Below are 22,831 nucleotides of genomic sequence, written 5' to 3'. Positions count from 1 at the left end.
CACATCCTTTAACACATCTGTTAATTTACAACTTGTCAAAATATCGTATTAAGTTCTTGCTAAGTAATTGTTAGTTCTGAAATAACAATAAATAGACAAGGATGAAAAGAATCCCAATGTCTTGATATTTCCAAGATCATGACTCCTCCATGCATCAATTTTGGTCAAGTTGTTCGATCACAGTGAGCAATCCATCCAAGCTCTAAATCGCGTTTGTCAATGGACATTTGTTTGCCTTCCCAGAGTCTTTGTGCAATTGGTAATATGTGTCCACTTTATCTGTTAATAAAAGCCATTGTATCCGTGCTGCTATCTGGTTAAGTTGTGTTGAATCATTAGTTAACCAATTTAAACTGGTATCTCCACAATATCCTATATGCCCTTATTTGTAGACATTCATCACCTTTAGCTACTAGTATATGATGTATATTACAAGCATAATAAATGATAAGTTTGTAAAAATTCACAAAAGCAATTTTACCTTGTTACATCTATGCTGACTAGCTTGGTTCACGAGTCGGTATTTTATTACAACCATAACTGTTCCCTTCCACCTATGTTCTTTCCTCTGTCTTCAAAATTTGCAACTCTTCTTTCCTTATGTCACACCTTTTGCCCTTGCATCTCTGGCCTTTGTCCAACCATCTGCATATCAAATCCCCCCTCACCTGTATCCACCTATAATTTCCCAGGCTTTGTCCTGCCCCTCCTCTCTTCCAGCTTTCTTATCCCCACCCACCCCACCACAGTCAGTCTCACAAAGGGTCCCGATCCAAAATGTTATTTATCCATGTTCTCCACTGAGTTGCTCCAGCACTTTGTCTTTTTTTTTGTTGTAAACTAGCATCTGCAATTCCTTGTTTGACTTAACACTTATCAACTGAAAATTAAAAAATGACCACATTCTTTGTGAATTTTCCAGAATGTCTAATTGGCAAGGACGGATCACACCTAACACAAGAAAATCAGCACAATCTGAAGCTAGCAGATCTCAGAATAATGAAGAAGAGACTTTTTACAGAAACTGTAGAGCAGCTTACCTGGCTGTGTTTGGTACCAGTTTGGAGAGTATCACTTCCAAAGATCAACTCTGCCTGGGTAAATATTAGTTAATCAAAGTTTTATATTTTGCTTTTACATTGGTGCTTGACTGTCAAACAGGCAAAATATATAAACAGCATTGCCTTGTGGTATTGAAGGATGTTAGATGAATGAAAGGGCGATAACCTTTGTTGTTTTATTTCTTTGACCAATATAGCAATTGCATGGATTGTTTGTGAGTGAAATATTTGATTAGTAAACTAAATGGCCAAGGTCTTCATTATGAATTTCTGATAGTACCAAAGCAAAGATGAATGTGGAAAATTTGAAATAATAGCAATTCTTGGAAATTTTGAGATGAATCAGATCTGTTGAAAATTAAATGGATGAGTCTAACAAATGATCTCTCATCAGAACAGTGCATGTGAGTTAATGTGTTATGTTCCTTGATTGAACGCACAGAATGAACGTAGAATCTCCCAAAAGAACAATTAATGTTGAAATGCTGAATTCTGAAGAAATTAGCTAATAAATTATTTTGAAATGTACCCACAGTTTTTGAGGTAAATTGCACACAGCAAATGGGAAAAAAAGCATACTGCATTCTGGCGGTGGTGTTAGGGAAACAGAATAACTCTTGGTTATATTATTTTTTGTTCTGCTTGGTAACTAGTTGGATTTTCAAAATACACTTGATATGGTATCAGAAGATAACGTCTCTAACAATTAAATACTACTTTAGTTCTGCAATACAGATGAATGTCAGGTATTACGAAGAGACAAATGGCAGGTAGAACTTAATGTGTGGAAAATGTGAGATTATGCACTTGGGTAAGAAGAATAGAATACATTTTTTTCTATTTTCCGCATTTAATATTGGATTTTTGAGGAAGCTTGCTATGTGCAAATTGGATGCAAGGTTTTTAACATAGGAAGTGACTACCTCAAAAGCACTTAATTAGATTTCAGGTGCTTTGGGATGACTTGATGTTGCAAAAGATTATTTAGTCTGCCCATCTCTCTATTTTTTTTAATTGTTAATTGCTGATGTGCTTACATTATAGCTCTCCAGCAAGCTGGAAGGAATCCCTCAAGAAGGACACTTGGAAAATACTGGACTCAGCATACCAAGAAGTTAAATTTTGATGACTTTTGTGAGATCTTGAAAAAAGAGAAACCCATAGACAAAAATGAATTGATGAAAGCTTTCAGTAAAATAGATTTAAATAATGATGGCTCCATTACACAAGAAGAACTTTACAAAGTACTCACCACTGTAAGTATTTTCCTCTTCCTTTGTTCAAAACAAACATTGTTTAAAAAAAAAAATGAACCCAAGTTAGAAATTGAACCTTTCAGCAATGTCCGATCAAGAACCGATGAACAAGTGCAATACGTGAGAATTCAAGGTCACCCAGTATGATATAGATAGTCCAACATTATTTTAACTCGGTACTTGGACCACTATTCCACATAATTCTAGACAAATTCTAGATTTGTGGATTTGCTTCTGAATAGCGGATGGTATTGAAAGAACATGAGGGAGCTGTACATCAAGCACCGAAATTACTGCAATCGTGGTCCAATATACAGAGGAAGGTTTCCTTTCTTTTTCTCAAATATTATAGATTTTTTTAAATGTTCTGCTCTTCCTTTCATGAAGATGCCAACTCTTGGGGAGTCGTACAATTTCACAATGACTGGCAGCCATTCAGTACCTTAATTAGTCTTATTTTGTCTCCATTGTTAGTATTACATTTTCTTTTTCCGACATGGCAACAGCAGCCATGTGCTTTTGCATGTCCTAAATTTTCTTTTACATTGGGCAGTGGTGCAATTGGTATAGCTTCCACCTCACAAACTTAAAGACCAAGGTTTAATCGGGACCTCAGGTACTGTCTGCGTGGAATTTGCTCGTTCCCCCTGTGACCACGTGGATGTTCTCCAGGTGTTCCGGTTTCCTCCCACATTCCAAAAATGTGCGGAATTACAGGATAATTGATCTCTGTAAATTGCTCCTAGTTTGCAGGAAATGGATGAGAAAGTAGGATAACATGGAGTTAGTGTGAATGGGTGATCAATTGTCAGCGTGGAGTTGAAGGTTCCATGCTGTATTTCTAAACTAAACTAATTTGTTGAAATCTGCATGTGCCATTTGTAATGCTGTTAACTTGATCCAACACATCCAACATTTTTATTATGCTTGACTTCTCTCTATCAGCCCTTTTCGGCTGCTGGCCGATTCTTTTCTTTCAATGCGGTATCTCAAAGCCACGGAAATATCACTTTAGCTAATATATTTGTCAATAGTCCAAGCCCATCTGAATCACTAGTCCATCCTGGAATATAGAATGTCTTGGACCTCTGATTTCCCTTTTCTCTTAAACATTCTACCCATATCCTGTTGCCTAACCCAAAATGTTCTAATTCAGAGATAGTTTTGGGTCTGGGAGGATGTTAAATAAGAGAATGGGCTCTCAAATTAACCATAACTACTTTATTAACAAAGGAAAAACATTTAGGAAAGGGTTTAACAAAAGATAACATAATGGGTCGCACACGCTTCTGCCCTTCCATGATTCTTCTTGAACAAAAGCTGATCTGATCAATGTTCCTTGCATCATCTGGAGACCAAATCGTTGTAGAAGTCTAAGGACGTGTGACAATGCTCCCTCTTTATACACCAAGACAACATAAGATAAGCAACTTGGCCACATCTTCAATGTGGTTGGTCCAGGACAAATTGTTGGAATTTGAAACTCTTGACCATCTCCACTTCAGCACCATTGACTGGGGAGTGTACACCACTTCATTTCATGAAGTCAGTAACTAACTCCTTTGTCTTGCTGTCGTGAGTGTAAATGGGATGCAGTAAAGGGCTGAGAAGGCATCCTTAAGGGGCACTGTAATGAGAATTATTGTGGAAGATGTTTTGTTGCCTATCCTCACTGATTGTGGTCTATGGGTCAGGAAGCAGAGGATCCAGGAGCTGAATTAGCTACTGACTCCAAGGTCTAGAAATTTAGAGATGAGTTTGGTTGGGATTGTGGTGTTGAAATCATTATGGTTCTAACTTGAATCTCTGTACACACACTATGTGTTGATTTTAGACTTTAAGACTTTAGACTTTAGAGGTACAGCGTAGAAGCAGGCGATTGAGGCCAACAAGTCCACGGCGACCAATGATCACCCTTTCCACTAGCATTATTGTGCACACTAGGAACAACTTATAATTTACAGTAGTCAATTAACTGATCAACCTGTATGGTTTTGGAGTGCGGGAGGAAACCGGAGCACCCGGAGAAAACCCACGCGGATACAGGGAGAACGTACAAACTCCGTACAGACAGCACAGGATTGAACCCAGATCTCTGGTGCTGCAAGGCAGCACCTCTACCTCTGCACCACTGTACTGTCCTGTTTCTGCACATTGCATACAGTTTATTTGAAGTTTTCAGTTTTTTTCTCGTGTTAATAGTATATTAGAGGAAGGGAAGGTAGAGAAATACAAGAGAGACACTAGAGACTACAAATGCTATAATGCAGGGGCTTGAACATGCACTTGCTTCTAATGCTGCTGCCTGACCTGCTGAGTTTCTCCACAATTTACTTTTTACTGTCAAAGAACACAAGCCTGAGAAATTCCAGAAGATTTTTTTCTCAAGCCACAAAGTCTACCTGCCAAAATGAAAATGGAGTTTGCATATTGGGAAGTTGTCTAAACCACCAGGATGCTACTCCACAGTGTACTGATTGTGGATTTAAAATTCTAGGTCAAAAATTGCGTGAGAGCTAAATGATTGCTATCTTGCTGAGACTTAATCATCATCGAATTAAAACTGACAGCCCATTGTATTACTGATAAAGCATGGTACTGTCAGAAAAGATGTTAAGTCATGTTCTGACCTTCCTCTCAGATGAATCTTCCCATGGTTTATTGCAAGGAGAACAATGTTCCCAGTGTCCTGGCAATATTTATGTCTGAATGATGGGTCATTATTGCATTGCGATTTAAGGGGCCATGCTGCAGGCAAATTGGCTGTCATATTAATTACCAATAGCAGAAACTACTTTTGGATGTTCTGTAAGATGCCATGTAATTGTAATTAATATTCCTTTTATTTGAGCAGTTGAACTGCTTCCATGCCTTGCTCAATGTAAAATCTTTAAGCTGCTTTTCTATACCCATAAAGAGGTATATAATGAGTTTTAGTATTATATAGAGTTCAAGACTATATATTGATTTGAAGGTACCTAACTTAACTTTTCCTTCGTGAAACTTTCCTGACTTGTTTGCATTAAAGGAGCAGGAATTTTAAGACCAGGAAAGGAACATTAGGCTTAACATGCCAGATTACTTTACATAGATTCCAGTACCACCATACTACCATCTTGTAATTTTTTTAACTCCTTTTGTTCGATAGGATTAATTACTTTTGTTTTCTTAGTGATTGATTTCATTTTGATTAATCTTTTGCTTCGTAAAAGTTGCCCTTGACATCTTTCTGTACTCCTAACTTCCAGAGTTTGAATTTTGTATTTCCTGAGTCCTTCATGAAAAATAACAATTTGACTGGAGCAGATTTGCTATTTTTCCAGATAATCTCGTAAAAACACAATGAGATCATCTCAGTATTTCATTTTACTTTGTATCTCTTTTTACTTGAAAAGTAATTTTGAAAAGTCACTGATTTTTTTACATAACATCCTGGTGCCGCATGACCAATTCTGCTGTTGTTTTATTTGCAGAAAGGCGAGAAGATGACACGTGAAGAAGTGAAAATGATTATGGATGAAGCTGATAGTAATAATGATGGAAAATTGGACTATAAAGAGGTATAGAAAAGTAGCTGAGATGTTTTTACATAGGGTAATTCTTGCATTTATCTTGCCTCCTATAGTATATTGAGGTGAAGTGTGTATATATACACACTTATGGAGATTATTGCAGCTGGACTTATTTGAAATTACTTTACCATACTAATCTCTTTAAATTCTCTCTCAAATAACCCATCTTCAGTTGCCTATTGTGATTGTATCTTTCCACATTTCATTTTACAGCTTTTGAATTAACCAAATCCTCATTTTCTTTCTTATGTCTCCCTTTAAATTCAGCTTCTCCATTCTCATCTAATTTCTCTGCTTTCCAGCCTTTTTGGACATTTGCTTCCATGTCAACGTGTCAACCATATTCATGGATATCCTCTCATCCATCTCACATCACATTGCTTCAAATAAAAAATAATGTGCTGCGAAGGTACAAGGTTAGATATGACCACGGTGCCGCATGGCAAACTGTGATGCCACACATATCCTCTGGCCACAGGCGAGGCTTGCCCCTGTCCACGAGGGGCAAACGCCCAGCCCTGCATGTTCGTCACCGAAGCCCAGAGAGGAGGGTAAAGTGATCCAAGATGGCGGCAGTGGCGGACGCAAGGAACAAAGGGCCAGTAGTTGGACCAACTGTGTGTGGCAGTATAGTGCACTTCTACGGTGGAGGCCCCGCAGCAGCATGGGGCTCAGCTGTATCAGGCACCGCTCTGAGAGACAGTGCAAGTGGGAGGCAGTGCAGTGCACTTTGATGGTGGAATGGGACACAGGAAGCTCTACAGCAGCCTAGGGTGCGGCTGGATCAGGTGCTGCTCTAAGAGACCAAGCACGCAGACAAGATGCGACAGCCGCATGGAGCGGTGGAGCAACAGTGGAGGATACGTAGCTATGTTTGGCCAGCCCAGCCCTGCAACGCCAGGACAGCTGTCCTACGTGGCCAGGTTAAAAACTCAGCATTTACATCAACTGAGACCTGAAGATGGCGCCACAATCACAATGCCTTAACCTTATACACTTGTACTGAACCAAAGATGTGCTTATGTACAGCAATACTTTTACTGCACTGTATGCAAAAAAAAGTGTCACTGTACCTCGGTACATGTGACAATAAAAAGTACTATTGGACCACTGATGTCTCTTCTTGAATCATTTAGCAGACATGAATGATCAAATGGCCAACTAATATCTATTTTGTTGAGGGATATTGTAGTTCTATTTTGTTTAAAGAGATTTTGCAGGAGCACACAAAGCATGTTATTACAATTGTGGTGGGATGGTGAAAGTCCAGCGAAGTTCTTAGGAGATGGAAGAAGGGAGATTGAGGGTTAACATACAACATATAACAACTACAGCATGGAAACAGGCCTGTCCGGCCCAACCAGTCCATGCCGACCATTCTCCCTGACCTAGTCTCATCTACCTGCACTCAGACCATAACCCTCCAATCCCCTCCTATCCATATACCTATCCAATTTACTCTTAAATAATAAAATCGAGCCAGCCTCCACCACTTCCACCGGAAGCCCATTCCATACAGCCACAACCCTCTGAGTAAAGAAGTTCCCCCTCATGTTACTCCTAAACCTTTGTCCCTCAATTCTGAAGCTATGTCCCCTTGTTGGAATCTTCCCCACTCTCAAAGGGAAAAGCCTACCCACGTCAACTCTGTCCGTCCCTCTCAAAATTTAAAAAACCTCTATCAAGTCCCCCCTCAACCTTCTACGCTCCAAAGAATAAAGACCCAACCTGTTCAACCTCTCTCTGTAGCCTAAGTGCTGAAACCCAGGCAACATTCTAGAACACAATTAAGATAGTTTAGTGAAGGGGAGTAGCAAAGAGAAAAAAAAAATGGGAAAGATGATGTGTTTGCACATATATTCATTATGCATGTTTATAGAGTCTGGTCTTGAATCATTTTGGACCTCCTTACCATTTGACCAAGACTTTGCCCTGTTGCGTCCATACGGTGTTAGTGTGCATCAGCCATCCTCTGTTGAAAGAAATCAAACACAGGCATTTTCTGCTGAGAATTGGAGTGGAAGCAAGGTTTTGCGATCCTCAGGGACAGCCAAAAAAGATGTTTACTGAAACTTAGAGCTTCAATTGATTTTTTGTTTCATCAATTCTAATTAAAAAGACAATGGAACTGTTGCATTTTTATTTACACATCAGTAAAACACTGTTGAAAACTTGTTTTTATTACGCCAGCCATGCATTTTGCCTTGATTGCAGCTTTTGAGATGCAGGTATGCCACTGATCAATAGTATTGTGCATCCTCGTCAGTAAAGTGACTCATACCTTGAGGTAGTGAAATAAACCTGGTTTAGTAAATAAGTATCAATGGATTGCTTTGAATGTGCAGGCATTATTTAATAAAATTACCAATTTACTTGAAATTAATTATAGAAATATTTTAAAAACAAAGCATTTGCCTGAGGCTTTTCTGAACGAAGAATGTCCTAATTTGCCAAATGCACAATTGAAAGCGCATTCCCTCAGCAAAACCTAAAATAAAAAAAACAGAGTGCAAGCTGAACACCGACTGGAAGAACATGAATCTTATTCAGTGTTTTTGTGTGGAAAATTAGTAAACAGGTTGTAAATGTTTTTTTGATACCTGAAGTGCATGCGGGATTATTTTTCCCGATATTCTACAAATGAGAAATTTCTAGCTCTAATGGTTAAATATTAGTTTTTTTGATGTCTGTGACATTACTTGAAATATAGACATTAAATATAGGATATGCATTTTGCAAATACAGATAGAATATATTAAAATAATTAGAATGTAATAATTAAAAATAATAAGAATAATTTGGATTCTTGATTTTTTCCAGCAAGCAGAGATACCTGCCAGGAATTCAAAATCAGAACATTATCCTTCCAAATGAGAGTACAAGAGTATCCTCCCTTTAATTTAGTATAAAAAATAGCAGCACGGTTGGTGTAATATAAATATGATGGAATTTCTCCTGGTCAAGGAAGAAACACATCAAGGTGATGTTTCTCCAGAGACACCAGTGCTGTAAATAATAGCTTTGGGCGATTCATTTAACTATGTCTCTAAAAGGCAGCAGAATGATTTCTCCATAGTGACCAGAAATGAATTAGAATTGTGCAGTTACTGATGCCGTGGAATCCACTATTCTGTATGTACAGCGTAATATGTACAGCGCAGCATTTTAAAGAATTACTACTACCTGAAGCTATATTGTGAAATAATGGGACATCAGCGTTGAACTGGGTTTTGTGATTTTAAAATAATAGTTTGGCTCTTTGTGTTCACCATTATTAAAACAGAAATAATTCCCTGTGACTGCACATATAAAGATAAAAGTGGCAATCGGGAAGTTGTTGTCTGTCTTCCAATTCCTTGCTTTGCTGGTCGATCTATCATTCAACTACATTGTGTGTCACGAGATGGCAGTACTTTGTTACCCACTAAAAATGCCAGAGAAGTTAAGATTTTTTTTCATTCAAATGTATTTTAATAGATTTTATAATTATGATCAACAGGGTCTCAATTGTTCAGGTTTTAATTATTGGTGAAGATTTTATAAAAATTAAGATATTTTTACTTCTCCTTTCTGTTCCTTCTTATCTCAACTTATTTCCCCTCTTATTTTGCTTTCTGGACATGATTTGGTATTGAATTCACTAACACTCAGTTCATATTGTTTATATCATATTAACTGTGTTCTGATTAGTTATGCAGAAATATCATTCTGTACTTTGTACCAAGGAGCCAAAACCCTTTGCAGATACGCAACAGGCCAGGCAGGTTCCGTTTATGAAAGGGTCCTAGCCGGCAACATTTTTTGTTGATTTGCCTCCACAGATCACCTGCTGAGCTCCTCCAATACTTTGCTTTTTGCTCAAAATTCCAGCATCTGCAGTCACTTGTGTCTCCCTGCAGCCACCCAATGGAAAGTGTGGACAAGAATAATGATAGCTCATCACATTTGTCTTTAACTGCAACATATGGAGCATTATATTCAAATGCTGATGTCCATTTGTATTGAAATGGATTTAGTGATGACGAACAAGGCTTCCAAATCGATCCAAGCCAGCAGGTTTGGTTCTATTTTAATATAGGCCATTTAACATCTTGACCATATTTTCTCTTTCTTTTGCAGTAAAGAGAACAAGTGACCTGCTCTCCTGCACTTCTCAATGTAATTTTTAACTGCACATTAGGGGGAATCAGAATCTCCCCACTGTAGCAATAAACCAAGTTGAAGTTATAGCAGAGAGACCATTATTTTGGCCAATCAGTTCAGATTGGTATTCAGCCCCATTCTAAAATATCTGCCATGTTCCTGTTTTTTAAATTCCTCATCCTTTAGCTATGTACATAACATGAACTTAAAGCAGATGTCACTGGAGTTCAATAGACAATAGGTGCAGGAGTAGGCCATTCGGCCCTTCGAGCCGGCACCGCCATTCACCGTGATCATGGCTGATCATGCACAATCAGTACCCCGTTCCTGCCTTCTCCCCATATCCCTTGACTCCGCTATCATTAAGAGCTCTATCTAACACTCTCTTAAAAGCATCCAGAGAATTGGCCTCCACTGCCTTCTGAGGCAGAGAATTCCACAGCTTCACAACTCGGAGTGAAAAAGTTCTTCCTCATTTCTGTTCTAAATGGCCTTTATTCTTAAACTGTGGCCCCTGGTTTGAGACTCCCCCAACATCGGGAACATGTTTCCTGCCTGTAGCATGTCCAATCCCTTAATAATCTTGTACGTTTCAATAAGATCCCCTCTCATCCTTCTAAATTCCAGAGTATACAAGCCCAGTCGCTCCAGTCTTTCAACGTACGACAGTCCCGCCATTCCGGGAATTAACCTAGTGAACCTACGCTGCACTCCTTCAATAGCAAGAATGTCCTTCCTCAAGTTTGGAGACCAAAACTGCACACAATACTCCAGGTGTGGTCTCACTAGGGCCCTGTACAACTGCAGAAAGACCTCTTTGCTCCTATACTCAATTCCTCTTGTTATGAAGGCCAACATTCCATTGACTTTCTTCACTGCCTGCTGTACCTGCATGCTTCCTTTCAGTGACTGATGCACTAGGACACCCAGATCTCGTTGTACGTCCCCTTTTCCTAACTTGACACCATTCAGATAATAATCTGCCTTCCTATTCTTACCACCAAACCTCACATTTATCCACATTAAACTGCATCTGCCATGCATCCGCCCACTCACACAACCTGTCCAAGTCACCCTGCAACCAATAGTGGCACTAATTAGATCTAGCAGCCCAAAACAGATTTTATTTGCAATGATTGCTGTTTATCGGGGGGTATATTGCACCTCACTTCCTTGCTTGTTGATCATTTTTAACTCTTGATTAAACAAAGCCACAATTTTACCATTCTCATTCATTTTCAAATCCCTCAAAGGTCTCATCCTTCTCTAATTCTGTAATTTCATCCAGGCTTGTAACCCTTCAAACTATCTGTGCTCCTTTAATTCCGGCCTCTTGTTCATCCCCAAATTTAATCACTTGACTTTGGCAGCTGTGCCTTCAGCTGCCATGGCCCTAAGCTCTGGAATTCACTGCCAGAACCTCTTGGCCTCTCTACCCCTCTTCCCTTCTTTAAGACACTCCTTAAAATCCACCACTCTGAACTTTTCACCATCTGACAAATAACATTTTATATGGCTCTTGTCAAGTGACTTCAGACATTTAGCGTTATATGTGGCATAGAATTGTGTATTGTAAAAACATTTGTTGAAACTCAAAAGCCGTGATCAAAATTTTGCTGTTGGAGTGAATCATCTTAGCAATAACATTGCAACTTTGTATATTATTTGACATGATAGAAATGATGGTTCTTGACTATATTTGTGTTTCTTTCTATGTTTTGTTTATCTGCTTCTGACTTATGATGTGTTTTTTAAAATTATATTTTGCTTCTGCCTACATGTTTTTTGGTCAGAAAATATTATGTGTGATTATATTTTCTTTTTGATACAATGATTTCGCACCATTTAACTTTCACAACTGTATGGTCAATCTGTTGTATTGTATTGACCGGAAAATAAATAAGTAAATAAATAAATAAATTAAATTAAAAGGGATCGATCATTTTAGGATGTACTTTGAAGGCATGTTTTGGGCATGGTATGCCATTTTCGGTCCCACATGGGAATGACATCTTTTGTACAAGCATAGGCACACCTTCAAGTCCTTATTGATATCCATTGAAATAATACATTCTCATTCTCCTTCCAGTTTATTAAAACTATAATCTTATTCATTTTGTGCTGCTATCTATGTGCTTCTAAAATGCACGATTGCAGTAACTTAGTTCACTACACTTATTTTTCCTTTCCTCCTACCTGTTTTTAAAAAATCTTGGTCTTATTTTCTTCTTTGGGACTTGACCAATTTTTATAAAACCGAGCAATTTGCATTTGCAAATGGAGTTTGAACCTGTCATGCGAATCCAAACTAGCACATTTTCATTTAAATAGAAAATACAAAGGTAATTATTTTCTGCAAGAGTATGGAGGAGTAGATATTATTTTCCATTTTAAGTTTTCTAGAATTTGTTCATTACACTGATTTGGCAAGGAAAACTATGTTACACCTCTTCAGTTTTGTAGATTATTTCTGATGACAATTGAAAAAAGTCAGAAGAACTCAGTCGCAAGATTAGATGCTGATGCCAAAATGAAACAACAACAGTTTGGAAGTTTGACTTCACTTGAATGTTTATCCTTGCCTTCAACAAAATCACTGCTGGAATCGTCTCAAAATCCAGAGACTGAAACAATTCCCAGAAAAGGTAAACTCAGCCACAATATTTCTTTGTATCATCTGCTACATAGTACAAAAAAAAATCAGTACTTTCATTTTGAAGATTTCAATGAGTTTAAATTACAAATTCCGATAAAAATCTATGTTAGACAATATAACCTTTGGAATTACAGCAAATGCCATTACACATATTTATTATAAATTAAATTGCAATTTACTGTTATCTCGTGAAAATATTCAATAACATGTCAGGGAAATATTTTAAGTAAATTTAATCAGGTAATCTTTCTGTTTTGAAGCAGCAGTTTGTACCTTTATTATGGATTCCTTAAAGTGTAACTTCCAAAATATCTATGATGTGATTATGTTAATATTCAAGTTTTAAAAGATTCTGACATTTTTATTCAAACCAAATCTCATGTTATTTGGCAGGTGGCACAAATGTGCTGTTTAACTCCAGAGGTTTTTCTAATTGGCAGGATTATTTTAATACTTTGTGAATGGATGCAAGTATACCTAAAGCAAGTATCCTTTTTGGATTGGAGAGATAAGGAATATACCTGGGGATAGAATTGCAATAATCAGGTTAAAAATTGTATTTGTAGTGCAGCTACACCTTTACGTTCTGTGGTCTGTGATTGTTAGAATAATAATGTTCATGCAGATTCTCACTGCATTCCTAATTTTATTCCAGGTGATGCCAGACTTTCATCAAAACCTTCAATTGCTCGAAGTCATCGGACCTCTGTTTCTTCAGTCATTAATATGGGAGCTACCATTACAAAGAATCTTAAATTGTCAGAACCCAAAGCGATAAAGGTAATTTTCAAAGTTTCTGATTTTGGATCTATGAAGCACATCATTTCATAGAATTGGAAAAAAAGTCAGATAATTGTGCATAAATAAAATTTATGTGGCAGAAATACACATTCAGGTTGTCTGTTTAGTTCAAAATCCAAATTCAGAGTTGTTTGTGTTATCTTTGGCCAAGTAGTAAAGGTAATAATGCAGCTTTGGAAAGATTCCTCCAAATAAAATGGTATTGAAATAAATGGAATGAAATTATTCATTATTTCTTTGAAACTGTTTTTAATCCGAAGATGTTGCATCATTGCTTGATGCATCCTTCAAATAAATAGTCTGATTGAGTGCAAAAGTGTTATCTAGCTACAGATTTGTGAGTCCATACTAAAAATAATAGCCACATCATGAATGAAATGTTATTTGAATCTATTGGCCCTATTAAAAGAAGCACAGGAAGAGCAAAGAGTCCCTTAGGACATTGTTTGCAGTACATCTCAAGCTGTTGTGGTGATATTATTGATTACTGGTTGCTTTAACATGCGATATTTGTATTAAAATTGAATAGACATTATTTTCTTATTGAAGTACATGTTCTATGAATTTTGAAAATACTTTCCCAAAAAAGGTTATCAGATCAATGAAATGATCCATTAAAAAAGCAAAAAATCCACAAATGCTGAAAATCTGAAACAAAAAGACAAATGGCAGTACTGAGGCAGTCAGCAAGTGATATTTATTTGCTAACATTACCCTATTTTTTGTCTCACTGTATCAAGCCCACATAATGTAACGGTGCTGGCTAACCTTGGGTACCATTCCTAAATGACCATTCTTTAAATTAAGTCCAGATAGTATGTGGTGACACACTATTTTGACTGACTTTAACAGGTGGTGTCACTGATCCTAATTCTCTGCAGCTAAATTTTCAATGTCATGAATTGCTGTACGCTGGTGTGAAACTGTTAGTGTTTTTCACTAGTCAGTACAGAAAGAATTAATATAGCACCTCCATTTAACAAAATCACAAAGGTGATAAAATATTGTAAAAATGCTGTATTTATGTGTAAGAATTTATATATTTGAGAATGCTCCTGAGCATCTTGGTTCACTTCATAATATACTCAAGATTTATTCTGGTGGTCATTTGAACTTCTTGGTGTACTGCAGTCTTGGAGCTTTTAAAATCTAAACATGGAAACAAATCTTTTGTAAAATAGTCAATTTCACAAATATTTATTTGCGACAAAGCCAAGTGAAATTAGGCTGTGCATGAATTATGGAGTTCTTAAATAATTGAGGAATCAGTTGAAGAAAGATGCAGGAACTCTGTTGCTTCATGTGATGTGGCTCTCAGCTAATCTTGTCTTGTAGACTTAATTTCTGCACCTGACCTGTGCCATGTTTACAGTTTGTAGTTCTATCTAAGATTGTGCTATGCTAACTGTTTTTTTGGGTGAGGAGCAAGTAGGTTTGGATTTTGCAGTCAGCAGCCAAGTGATGATGCTTGGCATTCACCTTGAGTTTTGGTGAGGAGAGCAGAGTTTTTTTTCTTTTTCCAATGCCAATTGTTAGACATTAGTGAGAGCAGATTAAAATGGTTTTGAGAGAAAATATGTATGTAATCTCAAAAAAATAAAGATTTAATAGGAAGAATGTGGTAAGGTAATTGTGGAATATCTAGAGAGCCAGGCTGATGAATTAACAAAAGGTAACAAAGAAATGGCAGCTATGTTAAAGCTATGTTTTGTTATCAGCCGCACCATGGAGGACACTGCAAATATCCCCAAGATAACACATGGGTTAATGTCAAATAATATCGAGAAATTGTAAAAATTCCAATCACAAGGGATAAAGTATTGGAGAAAGTCCCTAGGCAAAAGGCAGAAAAATAACTGATCTGATGGCCTGCATCCAAGGTTTCAAAGGAGGTGGCTGTGGTGACAGTGGACCTATAGTTGATTTTTTTAATAAACTTGCTGCATTTTAGGGGAGCTCCAGCAGATTTGAAAACACCAATGTAACTCCCTTCTTCAAAAAAGCAGGAAACTATAGACCAGTTAATGTTATACCTTTTTTGGTGAGATGCCAGAGTGAATAATCAAAGAGAAAAGTGCTGAACATAATTATACCTGGTCAACATGGTTTTATGAAAGGTATTTTATTGCGTTTTTGTTAGATCTCTAATGTCTAGCAACAATGATGTTATCAAGCAGGAAGAAACAAAGAAAAAAGAGTAAATGCTAAATAGTAGCAAAAATGAAGACTAAGACGTGGGATATTAAGATAGAAAGCTCAATTTTAAACTTCAGAATACATTTAATTAATTTTTATTTTGAGATGATTATCAGAGGGAATGACAAAGTACGTATTGTGTTGTTGAGGGGCCAGAGAAGTTAAGTTGCAAAGGCTTGCTACACATTTAAAACCCATTAAGAAGGTGTAACATTTTTATTGTTCTTTCACAGTGAGAATAGTTATGAAATATATTTCTTCTCATCTGTTCACTGATTACACCAGCAAACATTGTAATAATGGTCCTTTTGGTATACACAGAGCGGCATGATATCTTAACATCTTTTGGGCAAAAATTAAAAACCAAAATAACATAATGAAAGTGGAAAAATAAATCTGTTTCAGGCATTTAAGTATTATATATTTCCCAGTGGATATACTGTATGATATAATAGAAAAGTGAGATCATAGGCCACACAATGAGGGTAGATGAAAGTAATTTTATAAGTTGTTGGGAATTCTGCAGATAAATTAATTGTATTCATTGAATCCTTTTTGCATTTCAGAGAATTTTGTTGCTTTTTCTTTACATTTTTAATCCATGTGATCAAAATGAAATATTCCAGAAAAGAAATATTGACTGTTTGCACATACTATTTGGTTGTTACAAAACTCGAAGCAGCCTCTTTCAATTTTAGTTCCTAAGAGGTAAAGATAACATGATATTGACTTTGTAAAGTCAATATTTGTGTAGTGTTAATGTTGATTTTTTTTCCATTTTCTTTCTTCCTTTCATCTCTTAACTTTGGTTATATTTTCGTTTCGACATTCAATACAATAACAGTTGTAAATGCTTGGAGAGAAAATTGGAAAACGCTACTGTTCTGGTTGTGAATGGGAGCCTGGAGACCTACTGTAAAAATTGTACATTGATGATTTTTGTGCTGTAGAGTAGAGAAATAACAGAGCCACATCTCACTTGACACCTTTTCCCCCCCATACCTTTCAACTCCAAAACACAAAGGCAGCATAAATATATGATGAAACAGAAAAGATGTCATGCCTTTCTATATTAAATGTCTGAATGCAGGGTCTCAATGGGACCGTATTTCACATTCTCTTTACAAGTAATTATGCCCTTTAGGCTCTTTTGGAGATAATTCTACCCCATTAATAGCTTCTACCAAAAAAAGACATCTGATGCAAGAAAGACCCTGATGTTGTTTTATTTTGAAACCTTGTTTTATTTAAACAATATGGTAGAATGTAGTAAATTTATTGCAGAATATAGTTGAGCTTGTTAAAGAATTACATTTTAATTTCATATGAAATATGAGTTATTACCTGGCTGGTTAAACATTTTTGGGAAGAACAGAAATAGTTATGCGTACACTGGCAGAAGTGTTCCTTTCTTGAGTACATGCAAACCTATTCCCATTAACTCTGTTAACCAACGCTTGGTTAAAATAACACAGCATTAATTGGTGTTTATCGCTGGGGATGGAAAACTCCTTTAAAAAGGAACATCTTAGTACAATAGCCAAATTAAGTTTTTAAGCAAAACAGCTGCAACCACATTTAAAATCTGTGCACCCCTTAACTCATTTGCAAACCGAACTGTATATTATGCCTGGGGCATGGTGATGTCATAATATATTACAGCCCTGCCTCACTGTGCTCTTTGTGATCAGTAGGTCTGTCTTGTTTTTAATCTTTTGTCTCTGATCCTGAAATTTTTAAAATAAAAAAGACATTCATAATGTATCGATCTTACAAGATATCTGTTCAGCAGAGTTAAAACAGATTACATTTTACTTGTAAATTATGATGAAAGTGGTGAGGTGACTTCATCAATCACACCTCATTGCCGTTAACTGTGTGGAGAATATCACTTGGCTGATGCACTGTTGCAGCAATTCTTACACAAGTGAGATTACAGAAAATGTCTTGATCATTAGGGAGAATATTGGCTTGAACATCCTGATACTAATCAGATGTTTCCATGACTTGGTTAGATTGTTATTCCAAGTGGTTTGCCCTCAAATTAATTTGGGTACTAAATAGAACAAGGGCTAATGTAGTTCTTGGCCAATTAGACCTGAAGACCATGGATTCAATTCCATTCAATACTGAGGTAATTGGTCTCTGCAGTAATAGTCCAGAGTTTTGGGCAAGAGAAGTAAAAAATCTTCTGGAAACTATGCACATATTGGTTATCCAGTGACCCCTGGGTAAGAATATATTTCACCTTGGCTGTAAAGTGTTCCATCTTTGAGCAAGCTGGTAATGTTCTCTACTTTGGTTGGCACATTAAGAATGTCTACATGTACATGGTATCTGAGGATCCATGGTACTATATATACACATTATCATCATTTGATTTGAACATTTATTTTAAAGAAAAGGTAGGGGTTCAGGGATGTGTCATGAAAATGTTACGTGAAATGAAAGAAAAAGAGTTTAAGAATGGATTTGTTTCACCACACTATTAGTTAACTTACTCACAACTATTGACATTTAATAGCTTTAACAGAAGTATATCTGGAAAGTTGTTCACCGTGGTGGAGTACAAATTCCAAAGAGACCAAGTTTAAATTTTTTTTAAAGGTAATCGTTAGAAGTATTAAGATGAAATATTCAAACTCAAGAAGTATTACTGTGCTGGAACAGCTATTGACTGCCAGGTTCTGTGTGTTCGAACACCAATTTGATGCATTTATAGGAAGGCAAAAGTTCGAAGGATGTGGTTAATAAGTCAAGCAGTAAGAATAAAATCTACAACAAAATGGTAGATTTGTTGCACCAATGGCTATCACCATGAAGGATTTCTGTTTAAAGAAGTATGTTGTAAAACCAATATGTTTGGACCTTGGTGTGTTGGATTGGAATGTGCCTCTGTTAAGCTGAATTTTTGTCAGTTTGGCATTATTTGAAGGATAGGAGTAGAAGAATAAATGTTTTTCTCAAAAAAAAGATGGCTGGAGAAATCATCAAAGGTAACTGGTGAATCTCAAAAAGCTGCAATCTTTGAGGATTAATGGTGGAACGATTCTGAGCATCCTTCTGCAATATCTGGGTAAAACAGGAATATAGGCACATACCCAAAAAGAGAGCATCTAATTTTTGTTTCCATAATTTTCTGTATAGGAGTCCATTGTTCAGAAAATTATGGAATGGCTACAGCATTAAAGGCAATCTTTAGTCCATCAATCCCTTGGTAACAGCAATCCATCTGGTCTCACTCCCCTACCTCCCCTTGTACCATCTAACAACTTTCCTTTCAGATTATTTTGAATGGTACGATTGAATCTGCTTGCACTACTACCCCAGATAGTGCATTATTGACTTTGAAAAACAACTCGTGAGACCTAAAGGACATAGAACAGCTTCTGTTATGCACTGCGTTAAAAACATTTTTCAGTGGAAAGATTGCAGTGCTGCTTTTCATGTAACTTAAATCAAGTTCTCCGCCCACCTATGCTGGCTGGTTCCAGTTGTCGGCTGACTTCACCAACATTCTGCATCTGAGAGCCAGGAAAAAAAACCTGTAAGTTTCAGAAGTGTAATTCTGAGCCCCCATCCCTGGAACACCATGGATTGATTAACAGAGATTTACTCTTCTCAAAACCAGAACTGTAATTTTAAAGTTTTCAGAAAGATATTTAAAAAATTGAAATAAATAAAATTCATTAAAACATTAAGAAATATGTGTATAAATGTAACTTGGAGACTTGGGTTTAAATATCTGCAGGCTACTGACTCCAGTCACAAGAAATTCTGAGTGGAAACCTAGGTCTGGAGCGCCATCTGGTGCATTATCAGAAATGCATTGCCAGTGGAAGGCTTTGTAAATTTACAGGGAAACCCTGCATTGCATCCGTTCGGGTTATATAAATTAACCCTGACAGTATTCACAAATTACCACCCAAAAAATCTTAGACGCAGAATAAAATTCACTCACTAAATTTATGAGGGGGGAGAAAAGGTAAATAAATAACGACATTATTTTTCAACTCGCATTTCTCAACATATGCAGATGATGCAGCTCTGCGTTATGGAAAGTTATGATACGGGTAATTTTCTAAAAAGGCCCCCCAATACGCAAGAGACGCCTATACATTGCGATGCAGTCTAGTTGTCCAATTGAAAAATTGTCCCCAGCACGTTACATTCGTATCTCTTTATCTCCCAATTTCAGTCAGGCTTCCTCAAAGATGTTGAGTATTGCTAGATAAACATTTGAGTGGATATTTCAAAATATGCACGCATACTTATTAAAAATGAAGATGATGTTAAACTCCTCAGAAAATGCAATGTCTCAAGATCAACTTGCGTTAATAACTAATTTTAAGAATTTTCATGTGAGAATTAAATGCAAGTTTACATGTTTTGAATGATAGGCCAATAGATTTGTTGTATCCATGAGGTTTCAAATAGTCATTGGCACCTGCTTAGAAATCTTCACTGTAGCACGTCTCAATTCTTTCCTTAGCATTTTCAAGGGAAATGGGGAAAAAGCAGGACTCAAGGAATATGGGGAAAAAGCAGGAATGGGGTACTGATTTTAGATGATCAGCCATGATCATATTGAATGGCGGTGCTAGCTGGAAGGGCTGAATAGCCTACTCCTGCACCTATTTTTCTATGCTTCTATAGTGAAAGTTTTGATAATGCCCAAAATAATCATGCTGTAATTACGCTATGATCCCCATTTTTTATCTTTTATACCCTGTGATTAGAAACCATTTTAAAGCAAAGTTTCAGACCATGGTAATTCTAGAGATTTGCATGATTTTTAAGTGAATCAAATTCCTGATCCGGTTAATAACTAAACAATTGCAAGATTCCACACTCAATATATTTCATTATTTTCAAATTAAAATGATTATTTAGTGTCTGTCTATGTTAATCGATGATCATTAGCAGAAAACCTAATTGTGCTTTCTCTTCAAGTGATCTCTGCTTCATATTTATGCCCTTTCATTTTAGAACTGGCAACATGTATGGTCAAAAGGATGCTTTCTCCTAGAAGATGATGGTGGAATTGTTAGTCATCGGTACAGACTGGAATTGCATCAAACAACTAATATTTTTCTTACCATTACACCGTTAAACCTCGGCCAAACTGAAGGTATAATATGTCAAATGTTCTGCAATAACTTAATTACTGTGGGTTGATATGTTTAATATTGAAAACAATTTAAACTAACAATAAAAATCTGCCCTGGACCAGTTGGTTTCATTGAGGAAGAGGACAATTACAACATGTACGTAATATAAGGAAAGATATTCTAATGAAATATTCAGTCAATATAAGAGGTTTAGAAACAAAGTCATAATGTATGACTATTCTTGGCTCTATGTGTCAAAGAAGACACAATGATTACAGTGTACGCCTGCATTACAGAAGTTCAGGTATCGGAAATTCACTTTCAGAATCACTACCAAATTAATTGAGATATGGAATACAAACTCGCTCCTGTCTAAATTATTTGAAAAAATAAGTAAACGCAATATATATAGAGAACTGAATTAGTTTGCCAAGCACAATGGGTGCAGTTTGGAAACTGGAAAGTCAATCTCTTCTATTGATATTCGTACAATGATTCTTGATCAAGTCAAACTTCTAGTTAATTAAAATGACAACCCTTTCTCTTCTGACAATGCATTCAGAAATCCCTTGCCTATGGAGCACTCTATGGGGACTTTGCTATTGACTGAATAACTTCCCGGAGGATTGCATCTCCACTTACAACATAGGATTCAATAAAAAGCTATGGAAAATCGTGATACAGATGTTTTTTTAGGCAAACCCTCTATAATGGTGGTGGGGGGGGGGGTGAATGGTAAACTGGTAAACTGTACCTTGATCAGGTATCTGTAAATGGCCCAGGGAACACACTTGTAGCACAGTAATCACAAAAGGATAAAATTAAAAATTATCCAGGAATTTTATATAGCCAGGAACCAAGAAATGGATATATATCTTTAACAGTATCATGTTAAGTGAAATATGGAAAGGCTATTTCATCAATGATTTTTCAGGAGCAAAATGCAAATCAGAGCAAATGGCCTTTCAGTAACGAGCTACCCAGCCTTCTGCTCATCTGTGAAAACAAATCACACTTTTTTAATCATCTTCAATTGAAAACTTGCTGCAAGGGGTATAGTCTGGAAATCAGTGATGTCCAGTTGCCAGTCTTTTGGGATTTGAATATTCACATACTCGTAAATGGAAATTTCATACCAGCTAGCACATGCAGGGAAATGATGTCAATTCTATATGTGTTTCAAAATCCAGCCATTAGTAGTAAGATAATCAGGAAATGCAAAGAGGAAGCAGATGATAAACGACCGGATCAATGTAAGTAAATGGAGAACTCAGGTGGAAATACAGAGAGGAAAATAGCTTTGCAGTATTCTCGGAAAAACTAAAAGCAGCCTTAAGTATCGCAATGACAAGGGTGCATTTAGACACGAGGTAAAAACCCATCAACTTGAAACTGCAAACAAGCATAAAATATTAAATATTCTGTTTAGCTATTTTCTCAACTATTCACAAGAGAAATCATGTATGCTATCTTTATGATAATGATATTTCGAGTAAAAACAAACTATCATGAGTGCTGCAAATGCTTAGCTGATTTGGCAACACAATGGAGCAAGAGCAACAAACAATCTACTGGAGGAACTCAGCGGGTTGTGTAGCATCTGTGGATGGAAGGTCTTTGACACTCAGAATGAAGAGCGAAGATAGCTAATATAAGGAGGAGAGGAGCAGTGGTGAGACAAGCTGATATGGATAAAGAGGCTGGGTAGTTGAGGGGGGTGAGGTGGAGTTGTGAGGCAGAGGCGAATAGATAATGGATGTGGGTAGACAGAAAAGATGGGGGAGGGGAGAACTAGGTGAAAGGGGACAAAAATGGGAGTACTGGGGGAGGACGAGAGAGCGGAGAGGGAAAAACAGATTGGACAGGAGGGTTACCTAAAATTGGAAAATTCTGTGTTTATTCCAGTGGGTTGTGGAATACTCAGGCGGAATATGAGATTTTGTTTCTCTAGTTTGCATCAGTAGTGAGGTGAGGCGAGGGGCGGTGAAGGTGGAGAAAGCTGCTGCTAGAAGGTGATAGGAAGGAACACAAAGGT

At 36.9% G+C, this 22,831-nt stretch overlaps 1 protein-coding gene across 1 annotated transcript in view; it reads left to right on the top strand.

Moving 5' to 3' along the window:
• The window catches only part of efcab7 (EF-hand calcium binding domain 7), a 51,476-nt gene that overhangs the window by 1,118 nt on the left and 27,527 nt on the right, over window positions 1-22,831 (top strand). Inside the window, exons 3-8 of the mRNA XM_078407520.1 lie at window positions 923-1,098; window positions 2,106-2,317; window positions 5,791-5,877; window positions 12,488-12,677; window positions 13,344-13,468; window positions 20,675-20,816. Of these exons, the coding sequence (XP_078263646.1) occupies window positions 924-1,098; window positions 2,106-2,317; window positions 5,791-5,877; window positions 12,488-12,677; window positions 13,344-13,468; window positions 20,675-20,816 (931 nt within the window). The 5' untranslated portion in view covers window position 923. The remainder of the gene's footprint in view (window positions 1-922; window positions 1,099-2,105; window positions 2,318-5,790; window positions 5,878-12,487; window positions 12,678-13,343; window positions 13,469-20,674; window positions 20,817-22,831) is intronic.

The sequence above is a fragment of the Rhinoraja longicauda genome, chromosome 11 (assembly GCF_053455715.1).
Source record: "Rhinoraja longicauda isolate Sanriku21f chromosome 11, sRhiLon1.1, whole genome shotgun sequence".
Taxonomy (NCBI): Eukaryota; Metazoa; Chordata; class Chondrichthyes; order Rajiformes; family Arhynchobatidae; genus Rhinoraja; species Rhinoraja longicauda.
Note: the sequence above shows the minus strand (reverse complement) of the source record. Positions and strands in the feature narration are given on the sequence as shown.